Source organism: Drosophila montana, unplaced genomic scaffold, assembly GCF_035044405.1.
Source record: "Drosophila montana isolate Dmon_TW-CO22-7 unplaced genomic scaffold, ASM3504440v1 contig_1963_1, whole genome shotgun sequence".
Lineage (NCBI taxonomy): Eukaryota > Metazoa > Arthropoda > Insecta > Diptera > Drosophilidae > Drosophila > Drosophila montana.
In genome coordinates, this window is record NW_026996880.1 from 75,537 (window position 1) to 93,842 (window position 18,306).

At 35.9% G+C, this 18,306-nt stretch overlaps 5 protein-coding genes across 7 annotated transcripts; 2 read left to right on the forward strand and 3 right to left on the reverse strand.

The window, feature by feature from the left end:
- The first annotated feature begins 113 nt into the window (after nt 1-113).
- LOC135426061 (TBC1 domain family member 20) lies at nt 114-1,803 on the forward strand. Its single transcript, XM_064679035.1, has 4 exons — nt 114-311; nt 382-1,166; nt 1,221-1,330; nt 1,393-1,803. Exons 1-4 carry the CDS (start codon nt 257-259, stop codon nt 1,589-1,591), a joined length of 1,149 nt encoding a protein of 382 aa, XP_064535105.1. The 5' UTR covers nt 114-256; the 3' UTR covers nt 1,592-1,803.
- Nucleotides 1,804-2,461: 658 nt separating this feature from the next.
- Nucleotides 2,462-3,252, reverse strand: LOC135426062 (uncharacterized). The gene is made up of 2 exons (XM_064679036.1): nt 3,101-3,252; nt 2,462-3,039 (listed from the first exon to the last, which is right to left on the reverse strand). Exons 1-2 carry the CDS (start codon nt 3,143-3,145, stop codon nt 2,554-2,556), a joined length of 531 nt encoding a protein of 176 aa, XP_064535106.1. The 5' UTR covers nt 3,146-3,252; the 3' UTR covers nt 2,462-2,553.
- Nucleotides 3,253-3,813: 561 nt separating this feature from the next.
- LOC135426054 (uncharacterized) lies at nt 3,814-10,557 on the reverse strand. Of its 3 annotated transcripts, none has more exons than XM_064679025.1 (6): nt 10,122-10,557; nt 6,322-7,509; nt 5,687-6,264; nt 4,402-4,836; nt 4,169-4,335; nt 3,814-4,111 (listed from the first exon to the last, which is right to left on the reverse strand). In XM_064679025.1, the coding sequence occupies exons 2-6, from the start codon at nt 7,496-7,498 to the stop codon at nt 3,850-3,852; spliced, it is 2,619 nt and encodes an 872-aa protein (XP_064535095.1). In that variant the 5' UTR covers nt 7,499-7,509; nt 10,122-10,557; the 3' UTR covers nt 3,814-3,849. The 3 variants fall into 3 exon arrangements, with proteins under 3 accessions (XP_064535095.1, XP_064535094.1, XP_064535093.1); XM_064679024.1 differs by having other exon boundaries at nt 10,085-10,331; XM_064679023.1 differs by having other exon boundaries at nt 10,081-10,331.
- Nucleotides 10,558-11,640: 1,083 nt separating this feature from the next.
- On the reverse strand, nt 11,641-16,174 carry IntS3 (integrator complex subunit 3). Its single transcript, XM_064679044.1, has 11 exons — nt 15,904-16,174; nt 15,225-15,835; nt 14,455-15,088; nt 14,211-14,400; nt 13,936-14,144; nt 13,049-13,867; nt 12,682-12,839; nt 12,468-12,612; nt 12,268-12,393; nt 12,017-12,205; nt 11,641-11,943 (listed from the first exon to the last, which is right to left on the reverse strand). Exons 1-11 carry the CDS (start codon nt 15,988-15,990, stop codon nt 11,872-11,874), a joined length of 3,240 nt encoding a protein of 1,079 aa, XP_064535114.1. The 5' UTR covers nt 15,991-16,174; the 3' UTR covers nt 11,641-11,871.
- A 439-nt stretch (nt 16,175-16,613) lies between these two features.
- On the forward strand, nt 16,614-17,958 carry Fis1 (fission 1 protein). The gene is made up of 6 exons (XM_064679043.1): nt 16,614-16,770; nt 16,828-16,895; nt 16,971-17,019; nt 17,125-17,292; nt 17,363-17,475; nt 17,649-17,958. Exons 1-6 carry the CDS (start codon nt 16,726-16,728, stop codon nt 17,668-17,670), a joined length of 465 nt encoding a protein of 154 aa, XP_064535113.1. The 5' UTR covers nt 16,614-16,725; the 3' UTR covers nt 17,671-17,958.
- The last annotated feature ends 348 nt before the right edge of the window (nt 17,959-18,306 follow it).

Here is an 18,306-nt window from a genome sequence, read left to right on the forward strand (position 1 = left end):
AACTCCGTTTCGTTAATGCTAATGCAAAGTGATGCACTGTATCAACAATGAAATCGAATATTCGATTATTGTATCGGAACTATTTTAGCGATGACAACAATTATACTTTTTCTTGTAGATGACCAAAAGTTAACCGATAAAATGAATGTTCATAAATAAGTTTGTCAAAGCAATAATCTATTGAAGTTAAAGTCAGTAATTACTAATTGATTGATTGCGTGCGATTACGATAAAAGCCAAATTAAGTTTGTCAACGATGAGCGATGTTGACGAAACTAAAATCGATCTTCCCCCTCTTAGTTTCGAAAAATGTATGTCATTAAAACCACACAAATAATGAAGTTTACACATACACATATATATAAACGTATGAACTTGTAGGTCCAGAAAGCGATGGAGAACGCACAAAGCGAATGGCAATTGAAGAACTCATTGCCAAGAGCCCTGAGAACCGCATTCCACTCGCAGCACTGCGCGAGCTGGCACTTAGCAATTTTGGATTAGTGAACGATGACCTCAGACGAATTCTGTGGCCCCAGTTGGCAGGTGTCGATGTTAAGGATTTGGAACGAGCGCCAACTCTCGATGAATTACAAAGCCATCCGGAATACCATCAGGTTGTCCTTGATGTAAATCGGTCCCTGAAGCGCTTTCCTCCAGGCATTCCATACGAGCAACGTATTGCATTGCAGGACCAGCTGACAGTTCTTATACTGCGAGTGATTAAAAAGTACCCAAATCTACGCTATTATCAGGGTTATCACGATGTCGCAGTAACATTTCTGTTGGTCGCTGGCGAAGAAGTTGCCTTCGCCATAATGGAGCATCTCTCCACGACGCACTTCTCAGAATGTATGCAGGAAACAATGGAAGCGACACAGAGACGACTTATGTTTATTTGGCCTGTGGTCCTCTTCGAACAACCTGAACTCTTTCACTTCCTACAACGTTCTACAGTTGGCACCCTGTTTGCCTTACCGTGGTATTTGACCTGGTTCGGACACAGCCTGAATTCCTACAAAGCGGTCGTGCGATTGTACGATTATTTTCTAGCTTCACCAATGTATACGCCTATTTTCGTTACTGCCGCAATTCTATTGTATAGGGCGAATGTTATTTTACAAGAGGACTGTGATATGGCATCAGTGCATTGTCTCTTATCAAAGGTAAGTTAATTGCAAAATGTATATGAATCTTATGCTAAATTAGCTAACTTGCAGTTGCCAGATGATCTACCATTTGAGGATCTTCTAATAACATCCAGCAAATTATACGACAAGTATAGTTTGACCGTAATTGAAAAGAAAGTGGAAGAACTTATACAGCTTGAGTAAGTATAGCAGACTATTGCAGGCGGCAGCTTTTTAAATTGTTTTCATTTTCCAAACATAGGCAAGAACAACGCAAACTGGAGGAACAGCGGATTAAATTGCGACGTTCAGTTTCTTCTAAATCTAATTATAATGTAAGTAAATGGTTTTTAAAGATCTTAACCCCGAAGTCGGTTATGATGACAACGGCTGTTTCGATTGTGGTGGGCATTTGTGCATATTACTACAAGAATCAGTATTTGGCTGCAGGTATAAGCTGAGTCAGTGAGTATTTCAGTCCAACGATATTTTATGTAATTCGTTCTGAGCCCATTCAGCCTAAATGCGGTTGTATGGTTAAAATTTGCCTTTATTAATTAGCTAAGCTGAACATGCATGTAAAAATGTACATACCCAAAGTAAGTACAGTGTGGAACTCAAAAGCGTATTTGAACAACATTGTAAAAATAAAAAAGAATATGATTTGAAATAATGCATTGATAATTATTTGTTTATTACGATTGTAAATATTTCGTTATATATTTATAAAAATAGGAAATTTAATTGTATAAAAAACACTTATTTATATATATAATAAAAAAATAATAAGTAAAATAACTGATCTACGAGAATATTTAATGTATTCCTTATGATATTAATAATTTAAGTTTTTAATAACATGAGTGTGCACAGTTTTAAGATATTGTTTTTATTTCTATATAAACATTTCTACTATACTATGACAAATTATATTCAAACACAACCCCCTGAACAGATGCTTAAATAGCTGGAATACTATAATAATGCTATTAAACGGAAATCTGTTGCGTTTTTAATTGATGATTTACAATTTCACTGAAATGTATGATTCAGGGTGGACGCTTTTCGGACCTCATCGAGTCGAAGCAGCCATGTCTGTATGAAAGCATCGAATGCAGAAACTTTTAAAGCTAGAAGTTTCAAACTCGGAATATTAACTTTGCTGTCACATGTAGATTTAGTTAACTTTATTGTCATATTCAGTGTGAACCACAATATTTAATATTTGCAACAAAAATTGAGAAGTACATCCGCGGAATAAAGCTCAAGCACCTTTGTATATGATATGTTTATGTTAAAAGTAAATATTGTTATCTGGTTTATTTTTAATCATACATAAATATATTACAGTATTTCGGACATATACATATTTACAATTTCATAATTATAGTTTTAAGAATATTTAAAATTACATTATAACAACTTAGTCCCTTTTAAGAGACTTTTCTAATACTTCAATCATAGCGCAAAGTTTTTCTAAATCCATTTCAAAGAAGATAACTTCGCGATTCGAATTTGATTGGCAATGCAAATTTATTGTCGCCACTTGCCGAATATTGCATCTAAAACTACTGTCGCCCAATATGAGGCGCGTGTCCCAGGAAAATGACATCACAAACTTTACGTGATTTCTTAGGTATTCAGATCTTCCAAGAGCTAATTCGACTGCATCAAGTCTTGCCGCGAGCACCAAGGGCACAAGGGGTCTTAGCTCTGGACTCAAATAGGGCAATTTTTCAGAAATATCTGCATCCCCACCATCTGAACAACAATGTTTGTAGTACTTTGATATTGTGCGCGTAGCGAGTAGAAAATCGTCGGGATTTTGAAACCCGAACTTGTGTGAAAAACGTAGTGCCTGTTGGTCGTTGATGTTGCCAATCAAAAACTCAATAGACAAATGGAGAACCTAGTAGTAAATGAAATATGTATAAATGTTAATGTTTCAAATGGATTAATCCCTTTAGTACCTCCATAAAAATTTCTTTATTATTGATACTCTTCAATAGCTCCATATTTTGTAAGATTCAACTTGACTTGGAACTATTGTAAACAGCCAAGACCGTATTCAATCTCTAACTTTTTTGGACGCTTTAACTAAAACGAAGAATTACCCAGCTGGCAAAATATATCGATAGTATCGAATGAATTTGTATTCGGTAAACTATCGGTTGTGAATGACATGATGGCAAATTGAACATTAATAGCCTTTCCCACTTTGATGTGCATCAACAAAAATTTCATGTTATCGATAACATTAAATCAAGCTGTCCGCAATGCGCACGGATTATGCTTATCATCCGTTATATGTCTATTTTTAAGCGCCTTTATCAACAGCAATCGGGAAATATGGATTGGCCTCTAGATCAATTTGGCATCTTAACTCGGTCAAATCTCATCCGATTTTCACGAGGTTTAGGTCCTTGCTCGTTGTTTGACCTCTAGATCAATTTGGCATCTAAATCTGGCACCATTGTTCTTGGTCCAATTCCATGTGGAAATGGTACCCTCAAATCTCCTATATAGACATTGGTCAAAATTTCCCTCACCCATAACTCGGGCTAAGCTCAATCGATTTTCACGATTTTCGATTCATGTGGAAATGGCACCCTCAAATATCCTATAGTTCAAAATTTCCCACCCAAAAATCAAATTGATGTAGTATTCTATTTGTTAACGGGCAATGTATTAAAATTGATGTAAGAATATGTCTACAAATCTAGGTTAAAATATTTTTCGAACCAAATGTTATCGTTTGTTCTTCATTTTCAAGGACGACATTTGATACGCAACCATCGGGATCATCACGACGATATAATTTATTATCCGTGTCATTGAGATTAATAGCTGAAAATCTATCAAGCACTGGAGCTATTGGCAAGCTGTGGTACTGTTCGTCATCTGTACCAAAGTAAAGTCGCAATTGATGCTGTATGTTCTCTTTCTCGTTAGCGCGGTTTCGTTGAAAATCTTCCTCAACCCTAAAATATAGGAAATTCAAAAATAAAAATACATAGCTTGATTTTGTTTCTGCGTACTTTTTTAGCGCTTCAAGTTGCCCATCTAGTGACATTTTAAGTTTAGCGGGTTTCACAGATTTATCTGCATGCAATTTCTTTTCCAACAAGCGTACGGGATTATTAAATAAGAAACGTTGATGAAATGGCTTTTCATCGTCCAATTTAAGAGCCTCCTCGTTGTTAGACTGTAATCAAAATGTAACTTGTTTAATTCCAATATGTTTTGGGCTAATGAGCTAATGAGATTGTACCTTTATTGGAAAAATTGGTGTTTTGTCTTGCAGGCTTTGAGGCATATGTCGCTGTCTACTTTTGAAGTGACGACTTGTTTTGGCTGGCAGCATATTGTCTTGAGGTTCAGTTGGATGGGCTTTCAATGGACTTGGTTGATCGTGGCTGCCTGGTAGGTACATTACATGCTTTCCACCAGTTAGAAATTTAATCGATTGCGGCTCCACGGAAACCAGCCTTTGCCTTTTACCACCATGTTCCAGACTCTTCGTATAAAGCTCCGTTCCACTAATATTTTTATGAAGCATCCAATTATTGGAGCATTCGAAATTGGTAACACAATTATTTTCTAGTTGAGCATGCGAACTTGAGTTTCTTTGGTTATAAGAGGACGGCTCGGTGCCCTTTACATAATTTTCGGGCTTGGCTTTCTGCAGGCTCTTGTAAATACAAACCTTTGAATAAGAAAATAAATATATAAGCAAGAAATATCTCTAAACATGCTGTTTTTCCAGACTAACCGATTGAGCTAGGAAGCTAGGAGTTATACTAAAGTAACTAAGTCATGCAGGAGTACGCTAAAATTGATGAAATAACGGAACTTGAGGCTCGTGATCTTGAGGGATGATTAAAACTTTTCAATAATCTACCCCTTCTTGGTGAAACTAAGGAATTTCCAGAATCTTATGGCAATTGATTTGAGACGTATTTGGAAATTGATCCTCTCCTGTGTAAAAATGGGTTACAGATTGTTTCGAACCAGGATTTAAGAATGCCTTGATCAGCTTCAAACTTATTTTCAATACTCTACATAAAGACTTAAGAAATTTTTAAATAGTTATAAAACGGGTTGTCCAAATAATGGCTCTTAAATCAAAATACTTCAAAACTATTTTTAAAATTATCTTATTTTTGGAGTTGTGGGGGATTATAATTTTGCTCGAGCGAAAAATCGGGGATCCGAACAAGGCCAGAATATTCCGGCTAATTTTAATACAAAACCAAGAAAGAGGGCTTTACTCGCATTTCAGACTAAGCGATACCCTGAAGCCAACTTCGAACAATCGTAATAACATCGCAGAGTCTAAGCTGCTTATCTTCCTATCCCCACATTATCGCAAATCCATTCTTGATCAACTTTTTAGTTAATTAACATTCATAAAAGTGGCCCAAATATTAGGGGGTATTTGACAAGGACACTGAAACTTTCCTTGAATCTTATTTGATAAGCACGGAAGAGATCTTATTTCTTGAAAATGATATGATGGAAATACTATATATAGAAAAAGTAAATATTATACATACTTCGCCTGTGTTTAAATTTCCGATGCTACGAGTATGTTGTATATGCGAGTCCCTTGGAAGCGAGAGACTGAATGTGTGAACGGGCGTAACTTTATCGGGGATTACATTCTTCTTCTTGCTACCATAGAATAGAAAACCATCCTCTTCGCATTTAGACCGATACTCATCCGAGCTGGAGTCATCTTCTGTACTAAGCCCCTTGAGCTTGTCATCATGTTCATCGCCCAGATCCTGTTCAGGAGTCCACGTTGTGAGCAAGTGGTTCGGCCTGGAGAGCTGTCTAATTTGTAATGTTCGTTGGGGCTGAATAGGCGTCTCACTGGCAGGCATGCAACAATTATGATTTATGCTTTTCGATATTTGTAATTTATCTATGCCATCTTGTTGTTCGATTAGGGAACGCCAAGCCAACATGGGACTGAACGAGGGTGTCTCCACTTGGCGACGCGGCAGGGTCGGCCGAATTCGCACAAGTAGGCCATTGTCATTCAAACTCTCCTCCAGACGCGTCGTCTCCCTATATTCAATGTCATAGTTGGCAATCATTGGCAATGAGTCACTCTGGAGTTTTTCGTCAACTAAAAATATTTTGATTGGCATCAAAGTTCCGTAGTTATAAAGCAAAACAGACTTACCCGTATTTGCCGACTGTTTAAAATCGACAGGGCTATCGATTTCCATGCCAAAATAAAAAGTACGCTGACAACCTTTATCCGGGGCAGAAACAACTTCGTTTTCCAACTTCTCTTTTTGAGTTGAATTCTTGACTACAGGAGGACTATTTTTGATTTGATATCCATTACGCAACGGCGTGTTCTTCGAAGTATCGGGCTGATCTGGTTTTCGACTTCTTAACAGAATCGCATCAGAACTCTTTTCTCGCCGAAAGGGGATCTTAGAACCTTCAGTTGAATTACTTTTACTTTGAAAGCTTCTTTCTTTTATGCTTTTCCTGTTCTCATTATCTCTTTTCAATGCATCGTCTTGGTTCTGCGCCGACTTTAATGTTTGTTTGCGCTCTGAGTTTTTTGCATAATGCATGGGTTTGGCATTATCTTTTATAATTTGAGTATTTCGCAGGACGTCCTTGTTGCTCGGTATAAATGGTCTAGCTGTAATGTTCGCTTGGGGTACTTCAGGAGCTCTTCTCTTTTTTGAATACTTGTTTCGACTGCTGGGCTTTAGGGGAGGCTCTTGAGTATTACTTATTGTGACTGGTGAACTTATTTTGTTAATGAGCTCAGGTTCTGAATACGTGTGTCTTTGCATCCGAGACAGATTTGACTCATTGGCATTAAGGTCGGAATCTTTGATCTTACCCTTGATGTAAAGTAGGGTTTGTGATCGTGCGAATTCGGGCTTTGTATCAATTTTTTCATTTATGCCTGAGGTTCTATCTTTCACATTTTCGATTATAAACGTTTTGGATCGTTGACTGAGTAAATTTGGAATGTTTTGGGGCAGATTCTCATTTTGTTTCCGGCCACTTATCGTACCCCCGGAATTTAATATTGCACCATTTGAAGTAGCTCGCAGATGCAGACGCTTATCCAATTCAGGCAACACTTTAAGCGGCGTTTCTAGCGGACAGTTCGAATCTCTTTTCATGATAGTAGACGGATACGATCTTCTCCATTCAGGGTTTATGCTTCGTTGAGGATTTAGGGAAGTAGATCTTAAGCCAGATTTGCTCCATTGAAACTGACGACGTGAATTCTGGCTTAGATGCTCAAATCGTGTTTGAAAGTGCGAATTTCGATGTATAGCCGATCTTTCGCTATTTATATTATGAGCACTTCCCGAATTCCCCATTTTTTATATTTCTGGAAATTGTATATATAGAACTAGCAATAAATAAAATATATAGATTCTATACAATTCTTAAATAGTTGGCTTATATGGAGCAAAGTTTATAATATTTCTACGAACGCACAGAAGTATTATATATATGTGTGTGTGTGTTTGTATGTATGTTTGTATGTATGTGTGTGTGTGTGGGTGTATGTATGAATATATGTATGTATGAATGCATATTTGTTTTCTTATACCAAACGCAGACCAAGCTTATTTGCCGCTGTGCTGCAAATTTAAATAAAACGAATTTCTGCCAAGTGCTCTCCTCCTCGATTCTCAAGAATTCAAGTAGGCTCTGCAGTTTTGCATGCTTAGCTAGTTGTGAAGTGCATTATTTTTGTTGTTTTCTGTTGTTGTTTGTTTTCGTGTATGTATGTACATATGTAAATTTATGTGTACGTACATATGTATGAATGTACATATTTATGTATGTACATATACATGTATGTATGTATGTATGTATGTATATATGTATGTATGCATGTGTGTATGTATGTTTGTATGTCTGTACATATGTATATATGTATGTATGTATGTTTGTACATATGTATGTATGTATGTACATATGTATGCAGGTATGTATGTATGTATGCAATATGTTTGTATGTATGTGTATGTATGCATGTATGCACGTGTGTATGTATGTGTGTACATATGTATGTATGTTTGCATATATACAACAAAACCTGCATGCATATTATATTTACAAACACGCATACATATGTACATATAAATGCAGCCATGCACACAAACATAGAAACAGGCATACATCTTTGAATTCCATTTCTGCCGAGGAAGCTTGGATTCTGCAAAAAGTGTGAAACACGTCCCAAACGATTTTTCACATAGATCCTTGAAAATGAATTTGAGCGCGAAAACGTCACTCAACAAATCTTTGACCCCTATTTCCACCAAGGAGGGACGGATTTTCCAAAAACTGCGAAACACGTATCAGTACGAGTTTGAGGCCGATCGGATGGTAAGCAAAGAAGTTTCATACAAACGTTTTTCGCGATTTTTCCACGCATTCGGGTGGAATTTCCCGTCTTAACGGTTTGGGCTGTGCGTTGATCACCAATCAGTCAGTCAGTCAATCAGTCAATCAGTCAGTCAGTCAGGACAAACAGTTTTGAGTATAGATGTAACCTTAATTAAATGTGGCAAATTTATATTAACCCACAACCTTATAGTCGTTTATATTAAGAAGTTCTCAATTAAATAATTACATATTGTTGCATAGATCATGGATATGGATAGATCGGAGACAGTCTACGCAATTATGAGAAGAGACTATGAATCACAATTGGCATCATCCAGAAGGAAATGCAGGGACTACAATTAGGTATTGGGGAAGGGTTCCATTCCTTTTGTTGGGCTGAGAAAGGAATGCTATTGCCCAAAACCAAAAAACTAATTTACATTAATTTTGTATTTCATTTAAAGCGTTTATTTATTTGATTTTTTAAGAGTCATTGTCATATTTTTGTTTATTCATTTTTTATCTTATTATCACAAAAAAAAAACCATTAAATAACTTTTGTTCCTTGCTGCGGAAATTTATATTACGATCATACGGTACTATCCACATACTTTCTTATCACCTGACTTCTGTCTTCAATACTTCTATTCAATTTTAAGCTTGCTAGCCAATAGCTGGGTAAATTTAAACTAGTTAATAATTGCTGCTGTTCTATTTTAGAACAAAATCAGATCTTCCATCTCAAGAGTAAGAAGCGCGAAGCACCTAAATTGAACTGGCTCTTCTGCCATTTATATTAATTTAACATTATTCTATAATAAACACACTTCGTATCTGAGATGTTTATATAAAAGCAATGCAAAAGTGCATTTCTTTTTTGTAGCAAAGGAGATTGGTATCCAAAAAGCCAAATTTTTTTAACATATGTACATATGTATATACTTCGACATATAGTTTACGTACAGGATGTCGATTTTGATTCTAATCGATTCTTTGAAACGGGGCAAGATATCGATAATTTGAAATGAACTCGATGGAGGCGAAGGCCTTCGTTAAATATTTTATCACCTACACTCTGATATCGACATGGACACGAACGAGGAAATTAAAATTTTCAGATTTTTTCAAGATACAGTTTCTGATAATTGTTTAAAAACGAGATTAAGGCCACTGTGTTAAATACGATTTGGGCTGACTTTCGTTAGCGTCCGCTATCACCAAAAAGGTTTAGAGTAAAATTTATATAAATACATTTATACATATGTATGTATTTAGGAAAATATGCAACAAGTTTGTTTTAGGAACGATCACTTTTTAAAGCTCAATCGAGGAAAGCAAAAAAAGTTTATATGTAAATGTATACATGAGCGTGCGTACATGTTTGTACATGTACATACATATATGAACACAAAAAACAACAGACGGCTTAAAAAACACGCTGGACATATGTACGTACATATGTACATTCACCTTATTTTTAAAATACGTTTCAATACATGTACGGCACATTTCTCTTTAATACAAACTTATTTTATATTAGCTGACAGTTAAGTTGACTTACTAACGTCTAAATCAGCTAACTTTCTTTTCGCAGAAAATTACCATTTTATTCGGAAGGGCCACTGGAGTTGTATTTGCCCATGTATACATATGCATAAATATGCATAAACAAATGAACTGTTTAATAACTCAAGTAAAGTGCAGTAATATGCATATTGATAATTTATGGCAATATCGCTAGGTCTATAACTTTTAAGACTGTTGTTTTTGTAACTTTGCAAAAATCGCTTTCTGTTTTCTTTTTTTATTTGAGTTGAGTACGTAGACAACAAACACCGCAGCGAGCGCAAACGCTTTCACAACATTGATCTCCGCAGCTTGAAACTTTACTTCCATCGTCATTGTAAGAGTAGAGAGTCAAAAGCTTCTTTTTGAGTTACCAATGGGAGGCAAGTCGAATATTTATTGTTATGTTTGTATGTATGTATGTACATATGCATGTGCATTTGTAACCGGATCTTTTTCGCTCATGACGATCAGTTTGCTCAACTTGTTTCAAACCATTTTTTTTTTTTTGGCACAAGTACATGTATTTTGAAAAAGTTCAAGACAAATATTATATTTGTTAAGTATAAGGCTTAAAATATGTTCATACTGTTTATATTTACACAGATTAAAAGATCACTTCCAACATGCCAATTCAATAAATACTATTGCTAATCTACACACTATTAAAATATAAAAAAAAAACGTATTTTCTGATCTAACTCTGTGTTTTAATCCAGCGAGTAAATGCATCGATTTATACAATTGTTTATTAGATATATATATTTTCTTTATTAACAAACTGGATAGCATATTTCGTCTATGTGTAGGTGTCTGGTTTGTCTGTGCTAAAGACGGAGAACTTCATTACAGTTTCTGCTAAGATGCTGTTATTAAAATAATAATCGTTTTTCCTTCCGATTAAAGTGTCTTAGAAACCCTGCGCAGTTATGGCGCTGTCACAAATCAGCTGCTTGTAAGTAAAACAAATTTACAGTTATTTCAAAGAGAGAGCATTGAGCATTGAGCATATTCTATACATTAAACTCTATTAAATAATTATCCTTATTGAAGTAAACTTGCGTTGTTGTAGCATCTGTGGAAAAGATGTCGAAAAAAGTGTAAAGGATCGATTTGTCAAAGATGTAAGGTGTAATGACTTATAATTAAATTAGATAAATGTGTTTGTTATAGTTTCAGAACCCAAATAACATTAGAAAAATGTGGTTCGATTCGAGTTATAGGTTTATTGGTTGTTTAAAGTAAGTTAGCATTCCGAAACCATTGCCAATTCTTTAGCCATTGTTCAAAATCTAAGATAACTTATTACTACATAATTAAAACAGAACGGCTGAATCACATATGCAAAAAATTATCAAAATCGGACCACTATAACATAGATCGGTCGAATATGGCAAAATATTCTGTTTTTTTAAGTACTATTCACTATTCTGACATATCTGCAAAAATGAGTATTCAATTTGGTGTGCTGAAGGTATACTTCCTTTTTTCCTGTAAATGTAGTATATAGATAGTTGAAGCCGAGTTTTGGACTAGTATAATTCATAAAAGTATGTAGATTTGTTGAATAAACTTTTCTGATTTTTATTAAAAATAAAAAAATATAACGTTACAATTTCAACATTAAAAAAATTCTACAATTGATTTTACTAATTATAAATTGATAAAATCTTAAACCATTTTAAACTTAAGTAATTTCGTTCAAAAACTCATATTCATTTCTTGTGTAATTTTCATCATCAAAGGAACCGGTTAAGACTGAGGGCGGCAATTGACGTTGACACTGTCAGTCGGAATCGTTTATAGCTTTTTTTCTTTTCTTTGCTGCCTGTGTAATTTTATGTTTTGACCAATCCTCCTAGAATAGATAGATATATATTTTTTAAAAATATGTAAAGTCTGTTTAACAACTTTAATTTACGCTTTCCTACCTCACTAGAGTTCTCATCAGACGAGTATATTGTTTTCACAACATCCGAATTCTTTTTGCTGCCCGTACTATGGTTATTTGAGTCCTTTTTACCAACTGGTTGCTTTCGACCGCGTCCACTACCACCTCGGCGACCAACGGCAGTGGTCTCATCTTCCGCTGCCAAGGCGAAAAGATCACTGAACTGTTTCTGCTCAAAAAGTTCGTCAATATAGTAAAAAGAAAATTAGTTGGTTTGAGGGCAATTTTTACCTTTGTGCTTTCATTGCTATGTGAATACGCTGATTGTAGTGCTCGCTGCATCATATCATGAACATAGAGCCCGGTACCGGTTCCATGCCTACAACTTCTTCTATAATGTTCAAGATGATTTAATACCTATACCAAAAAAAAAAACAACGAAAATAAATAGTTTGACTAAATGTCAATTGCCACATAAGTTAACTACGCACGTGATCAGCAGATGGCGTACTGCTTGCAGCGGAGCTACCTTTAGACGGCCGCTTTCTCTTGTTGGGCGATGAACTAGGATATTTTGATGTAAGAAGGGATGCGATAATTTCGGAGAGTTTTTCTTCACAACGTTGACACCAAAACCTGTTAATAAAGCATTCAAGGAAATCATTTAAACAACAACATTATCATAAGAATTAAGTTGTGAGGTACCTTAAAGCAGACGTGACGAACGGATCCCCTCTGGTTTTCGCTTCCCTACTGAGCAAAAGTCGGATTATTTCACTTGTTGGCTCCTCATTCTTTAACAGCAGCAGCAAATGACTTAGCGCTTCGGGATGATTAGCAGCTTCTAGTTCTGGAAGTATATCCTTCAAAAAACAAAAAATTTTAAAACATATTATATTTTATGCCCTTTGTGAGATCGCAAAGGTCCCGACTTCGTTTTCGTTCAATTTTATAAGAAAGTCAATATGTATTAAGTTACGTTTGGAAATTTTTTAGTCTTAGATTCCCAAACTTCAAAATTAAGTTTGTTTTTTTTTTTTTTTGCTTGTGGATTATTAGAATTTTGACTTACCTGTATACATTTTAGAGGTACATCATGGGCCTGAATAAGCTGCCATAGGCAAAACTGTTCGTATGTCTCATACTCGAGGCTGTCCCGTATACAATCAATCAGACCGTCTTGCTTGAATATTGTCAGTTTGCCCTGCGCAATAGAATACATAATGTCACGTACGTTTTTTGCGTCAACGCAGCGTAGAGTTATTCTCAAAAGGTCCGTATTATTTATGGCTATTGTTTTGAACTCTCTGTAAATATCAGGCAGCAGCCATAAATATATTGTGGTGTTTTCCTTTTCAAGTAAATCAAGGTCTCGCACCAGACAAATGGCAATCTTCTCATCCGTGGCCTCGCATATTTGTCTATAAACTGTCGTCTTAAACTGATACGATTGCTGGGCATTCTTTCGCGTCTGCAGCTTGCAATGAATCTTCATGAAGTAGAGAAGCAGATAGCCCGTTTCACTCAACCGCTCACATATTTCAGATAGTAGGGTTTGAAAGGGCTTTTTGCTTTTGTCTTCATTCTCATACAGAAAGCGAAATAAACCGTACAGCGGATAGCTAATGCTCTTAGCCAAATACTTCTCCTCAGTTTTACTCTCTGAAAATACGTTTTGTTGTGGCAATGTTTCACGGAGTATCAAAACCGTGTTTGAGATCACATAATTGAGCTGCGTTTCGTCCAAAGTTGAGGCAGGAAGAGTACGAAAATCTTTCAAAAATGCTTCCCATGTAAAAGAGTTGCGCTTTGTAACAAATATCTCGAACGATTCGGCTATCGCGTCAGGCAGCTCTACTTTTTCGGGAACTGGCTTTTCCTTAAGACGAACCTTAAAAGAGTTTTGTATTATTAGATTATATGTAATAAGTCCAGATTGCCATCGACGCCAATACTAACTTTAGATAGTGGTAGGTCATCGTCGTCATCGGTATTTTCATCAGTTTTGCTACATCTTCCGATATTTTCTCCGTCTTCATCACTAAATACAGCTTCAGTTTCACGTTCCGAACTTTCTACAGGTGTTATAGCTATTTTGTTATCGTCGTCCACAAGTGAAATGGTGCCACTATTAGCCGCGAATGCTCCGCTTCCCAAATCAATGTTTTCTGCAAATATTTTCGAAAAATATCAACTTATCGTGTTTTAAGTATATTTACAAGAACATTATTTACCACTCTGCATCATCCGCTGATCAGCTTCTTTTTTAAATATTGGTGCCTGGATTGAATGTGTTGCTGGATATATGGTTTGTGGCATATTTGCAACGGGGGTTACAAATTCCCTAAAGTTTTCCCGAATTAAGTTACGTAATTCTCTGTCAAGTTTCGGCGATTCAAATAGCGGGTGTAAGTTTGGAATGACCTATTCAAGAAATTAGCGACTGTTCAGCAATTATCGTATTATGCCAGCTCTTACCTGTTTATCGAGTATCAGTTTTAATGAATTATATACACCCAACCTAATTTTGTCCTCGTTCTTTATATAAAAGTTCTTTGTGATGCGGCACAAGAAATCCAGCAGTGTGCTGCTGACAAAAGGATGATTCCGTATAGAGTGGTACATCACTAAAATGCCGGGCTCAATATTCATGATGTTATCCTTCGCCGGATCGAAAAAGAGCCAATCGTAAAATAGTGACAGCTTGGCATTAGCCGATGCAATTGGGTTTGTACATGATGAGATAAGCCAGCCAATAATTGCCCATCGCGGGATAATATCGGAGCATAACATGTCATTTGTGGGATGAATTACGTTTATAATAAAGCGAATCAGGTCAGACCGCAGGCTGTGCGACTCGGGCGTAGCAAAATATTTGTCCTGAAACCAATCCTGGTAGCGCTTCTGATTGCCAAATTTTACGGACGAAGCTAAAAAGTGCAGCTTACGCTCCATTTCAGGAAGTAGCCGACATTGTAAAAATCGCCGACTGGTACGTATTTGTAATAAATGCCAAATCCCGTTAAATGTCGGATGTAAGCTTTTCGGATTGCATAAGATATCTCGCCATAACAGTTCGAATTCCGGAATGCGTGCAACATTTTGTAAAAGCCTGCGGGAAAATAACAGAACAAAACAATTGTTAAAATCTTTTTAATATCAAAATGATTAAGATAATTCTCAGCAATAAAGACACAAAACAATTTGAATAGTAAAATATATTGAGAAAAAAACTATGGTCGACTCACCGTACAAAATCTCTTCCCAACGGTATAATATCTTGAAATCGATCCCGAATCAATGATATTGTAAACTTAACCTCTTTTTGACGCAGTGGCATCAAGGCAGGATTGGCATGGTCCTCTATAAGGCGTACAAAACTGTAAACCGACGACTGTACTAGGAAAGGAATGGCTTCCAGCCACGCCCTATACTCTATGAAAATATCCAAAAGGCTCTCCACGAGAAACAGATTTTTATGGGAGACGTCCCCACCGCCGGCTTGACGCAAACAATTCCAAATCACATTTTCGACACTAAGAACCTGGTGCTTCACAAATTCACGCAACACCCAGATCAGTTGTCTCCGAGCAGTCTCCGTTAGTTTTGCGTACTTTTCGGCCACTAAAAGGGTGAGATTTGCCACAATTACATTCATGCCATCCCTGGACACAAGAGTTATGTCCCGATATGTTTTTGGAGCCATTGCCGGATCAGTTAATATTATGTATAGAAAGCCAATGGAAATCTCCTCATGCTGTTTCTCCTTGCAAACGATTTGTGTGAGCATATCGTGCATTTCCTTATCACTGAGGCCTGCAATTTGTTGTTGCAGGCTAACGTACGCTCGCTCGAACTTCTAAATAAGCACAAAACAAAAAATATTGTAGTTGCTGCCATCTAATTGAGTGGTAAAGCCGAATTTACCTCTTCGATTTCATCTTTACAGTCAACAGCCGTGCAGACAAACAACTTAGAGACGTGAGCTACGCTTTTTTGTTGCTGTTGCTCCATTTGCAAGTGTGTTGTAGATACTTTGATTGAGTATTGCTCCTTATCACCTGATATGGTTTTAGTTCTTAATTAGTTTCATAATTACACTAAAAAAGAAACTGAAATATTGGAAAACTGAATTCGTAAAACCGCATTTATTAAACCATTACTATGTATGTAAGTATTTCTGTTTTGGTTTGTAGACAGAAAAAATATGGTTGCCTAAAACAGGGCTGCCAGTCAAGCACCTTGCCAGATATCGGCAATTAAAATGTTACCAGACCTTGCAAATATTGAATGAACTAGTTTTCGTATTGTGTACGCGACTATTAACTATTTGCAGTATTTTAATACATTAAATTAATAGACAATTGTAAGCAAGCTTTATTTAAATAGCTTTTATTCGTAAAATGTGCAATACCTTTAAAAAAAAACTGGTAACATTACTAATGCCCACAATTAATAAATCAATGGTTTTGAGACGTGTTTTAAAGAAAGTTTTGTTGTAATGAACAATGGAATTTTGTGACGTAAATAACATAAATACGTAAATTTGTGCTTTCTAAAATAAACCCAGTTGGGCCAATCTTATCTGCACACCCATTAGACTTTTAAATTATATGTAACAGTTACAGTAACCCATAAATCACTCATCGCTGGTTTTTCATCACTAAATACTATCGTGGAAATTTTTTCCTCTATGTACATTCATATTTACATACAAGCAATACTTAATATTGTGAAATACAACAAACAATGGAGGAACTGTTGAACGACGTTGTGCCCGTGGAAGATTTGGAGGTATGTGTATAGGCATATGGACCACATATGAATATGTGTAAAGTTATTTTGTTCCAGAGGTTCGAAAGGAAATACCACCATGAGCTTGAACTCGATGGCGAAGTCTCAACAGAAACAAAATTTGAGTACGTAAGAGAGTTTTGTGTTCTTCCCAATTTTATTTAAATGTTACGATCTGCCTCTACTTCTTGAAATGGTAGATACGCTTTCTGTCTCGTTCGGAGTCGCTACACCAATGACATTAGAAAGGTGAGTCAGTATCTGCACTTACTCTGCATGCGTAGTATGGCTAATGATTACATACATACATACATACATACGTACATATTACTAATATGTGCAATTTAAAAACAGGGCATCATGATTTTGGAAGAGCTTGCTCGGTTACACCCGGATGGACGACGTGATTACATTTATTATCTCGCCTTTGGAAATGCGCGAATTAAAAACTATTCAGAAGGCCTCAAGTACTGTAGAGCATTTCTTGAAATTGAATCAAATGACCAAGTACGCTCGTTAGAGGCAAGTTTGATATTACAAAAAAATATCCTAGTGTATAAGTTTAATATTGCGATTTTCCTTTTTATACCAGGAACACATTAAGAAACAAAGCGATAAGGAGGTTGCGAAGGGTATTGCAGTTGCTGGAGGAGCAGCGCTCGTTCTCGGTGGCATATTGGGTCTAGGAATCGCAATGGCTAGAAAGTAAAATATTATAATTTTCAAGAGCAATTATCACATCCCATTTATTTCCTATGCCGTGATTTTATATACAAATGGAATATCATAATTTATAAACACAGTTTTAGTTGTAATTATTATTAAAAATTAAATGTATTAACTGTCGTTAAAATAATATTCTTATACCTTTCTTTTAGTAAACCAAAACGTGAAAAATAGTGAAAAATGTGATAATACACTTTACGGAATCCGATTCCCTCCCAATATGTATACATCAATATACTATCACTGTGAGGATATGGGTTAAGCACATAGCGCAAAATAATTAATCTAAAATATATTTCAATTATTACAATTTCTTCATTAGTCTTTGTTAATTTTTTTTGTAATTACATATATTAATAGTTATGAAGTAGTTGATATGAGCAAACCTCAAATATAAACATATAAATTAATACGCCCTGTTCATTGCCAAATATGTTGGTGCAATAAATCATCAAACTAGCATTTTGATTGTTCTCGAATATTCCTTTACAGCAGCTGATTTCCGTTGTACACGTATTGAAATCTTGTATTTACATTTAATTCTAGAATGATCACTAGAATGTTGTATTAGCACGGCCGTAATATTGTTTACTCTATCTTTAAAGGAAGTCTAGAAGTATAAACGCAAAATTTCATAGATCTGTAGGATTATATAGCCGCCCGTTGAGGCCGTAACCAATAAACAACACTAACACGGATATACACGAGTATATATTCCAACTATCAAGTATCTAGCTTCATAGGCGGACAGAGCAAGTCGTACTTAGTACACTCTTGTCAAAGCGAAGCGAGTACAATAAATTATCTCCC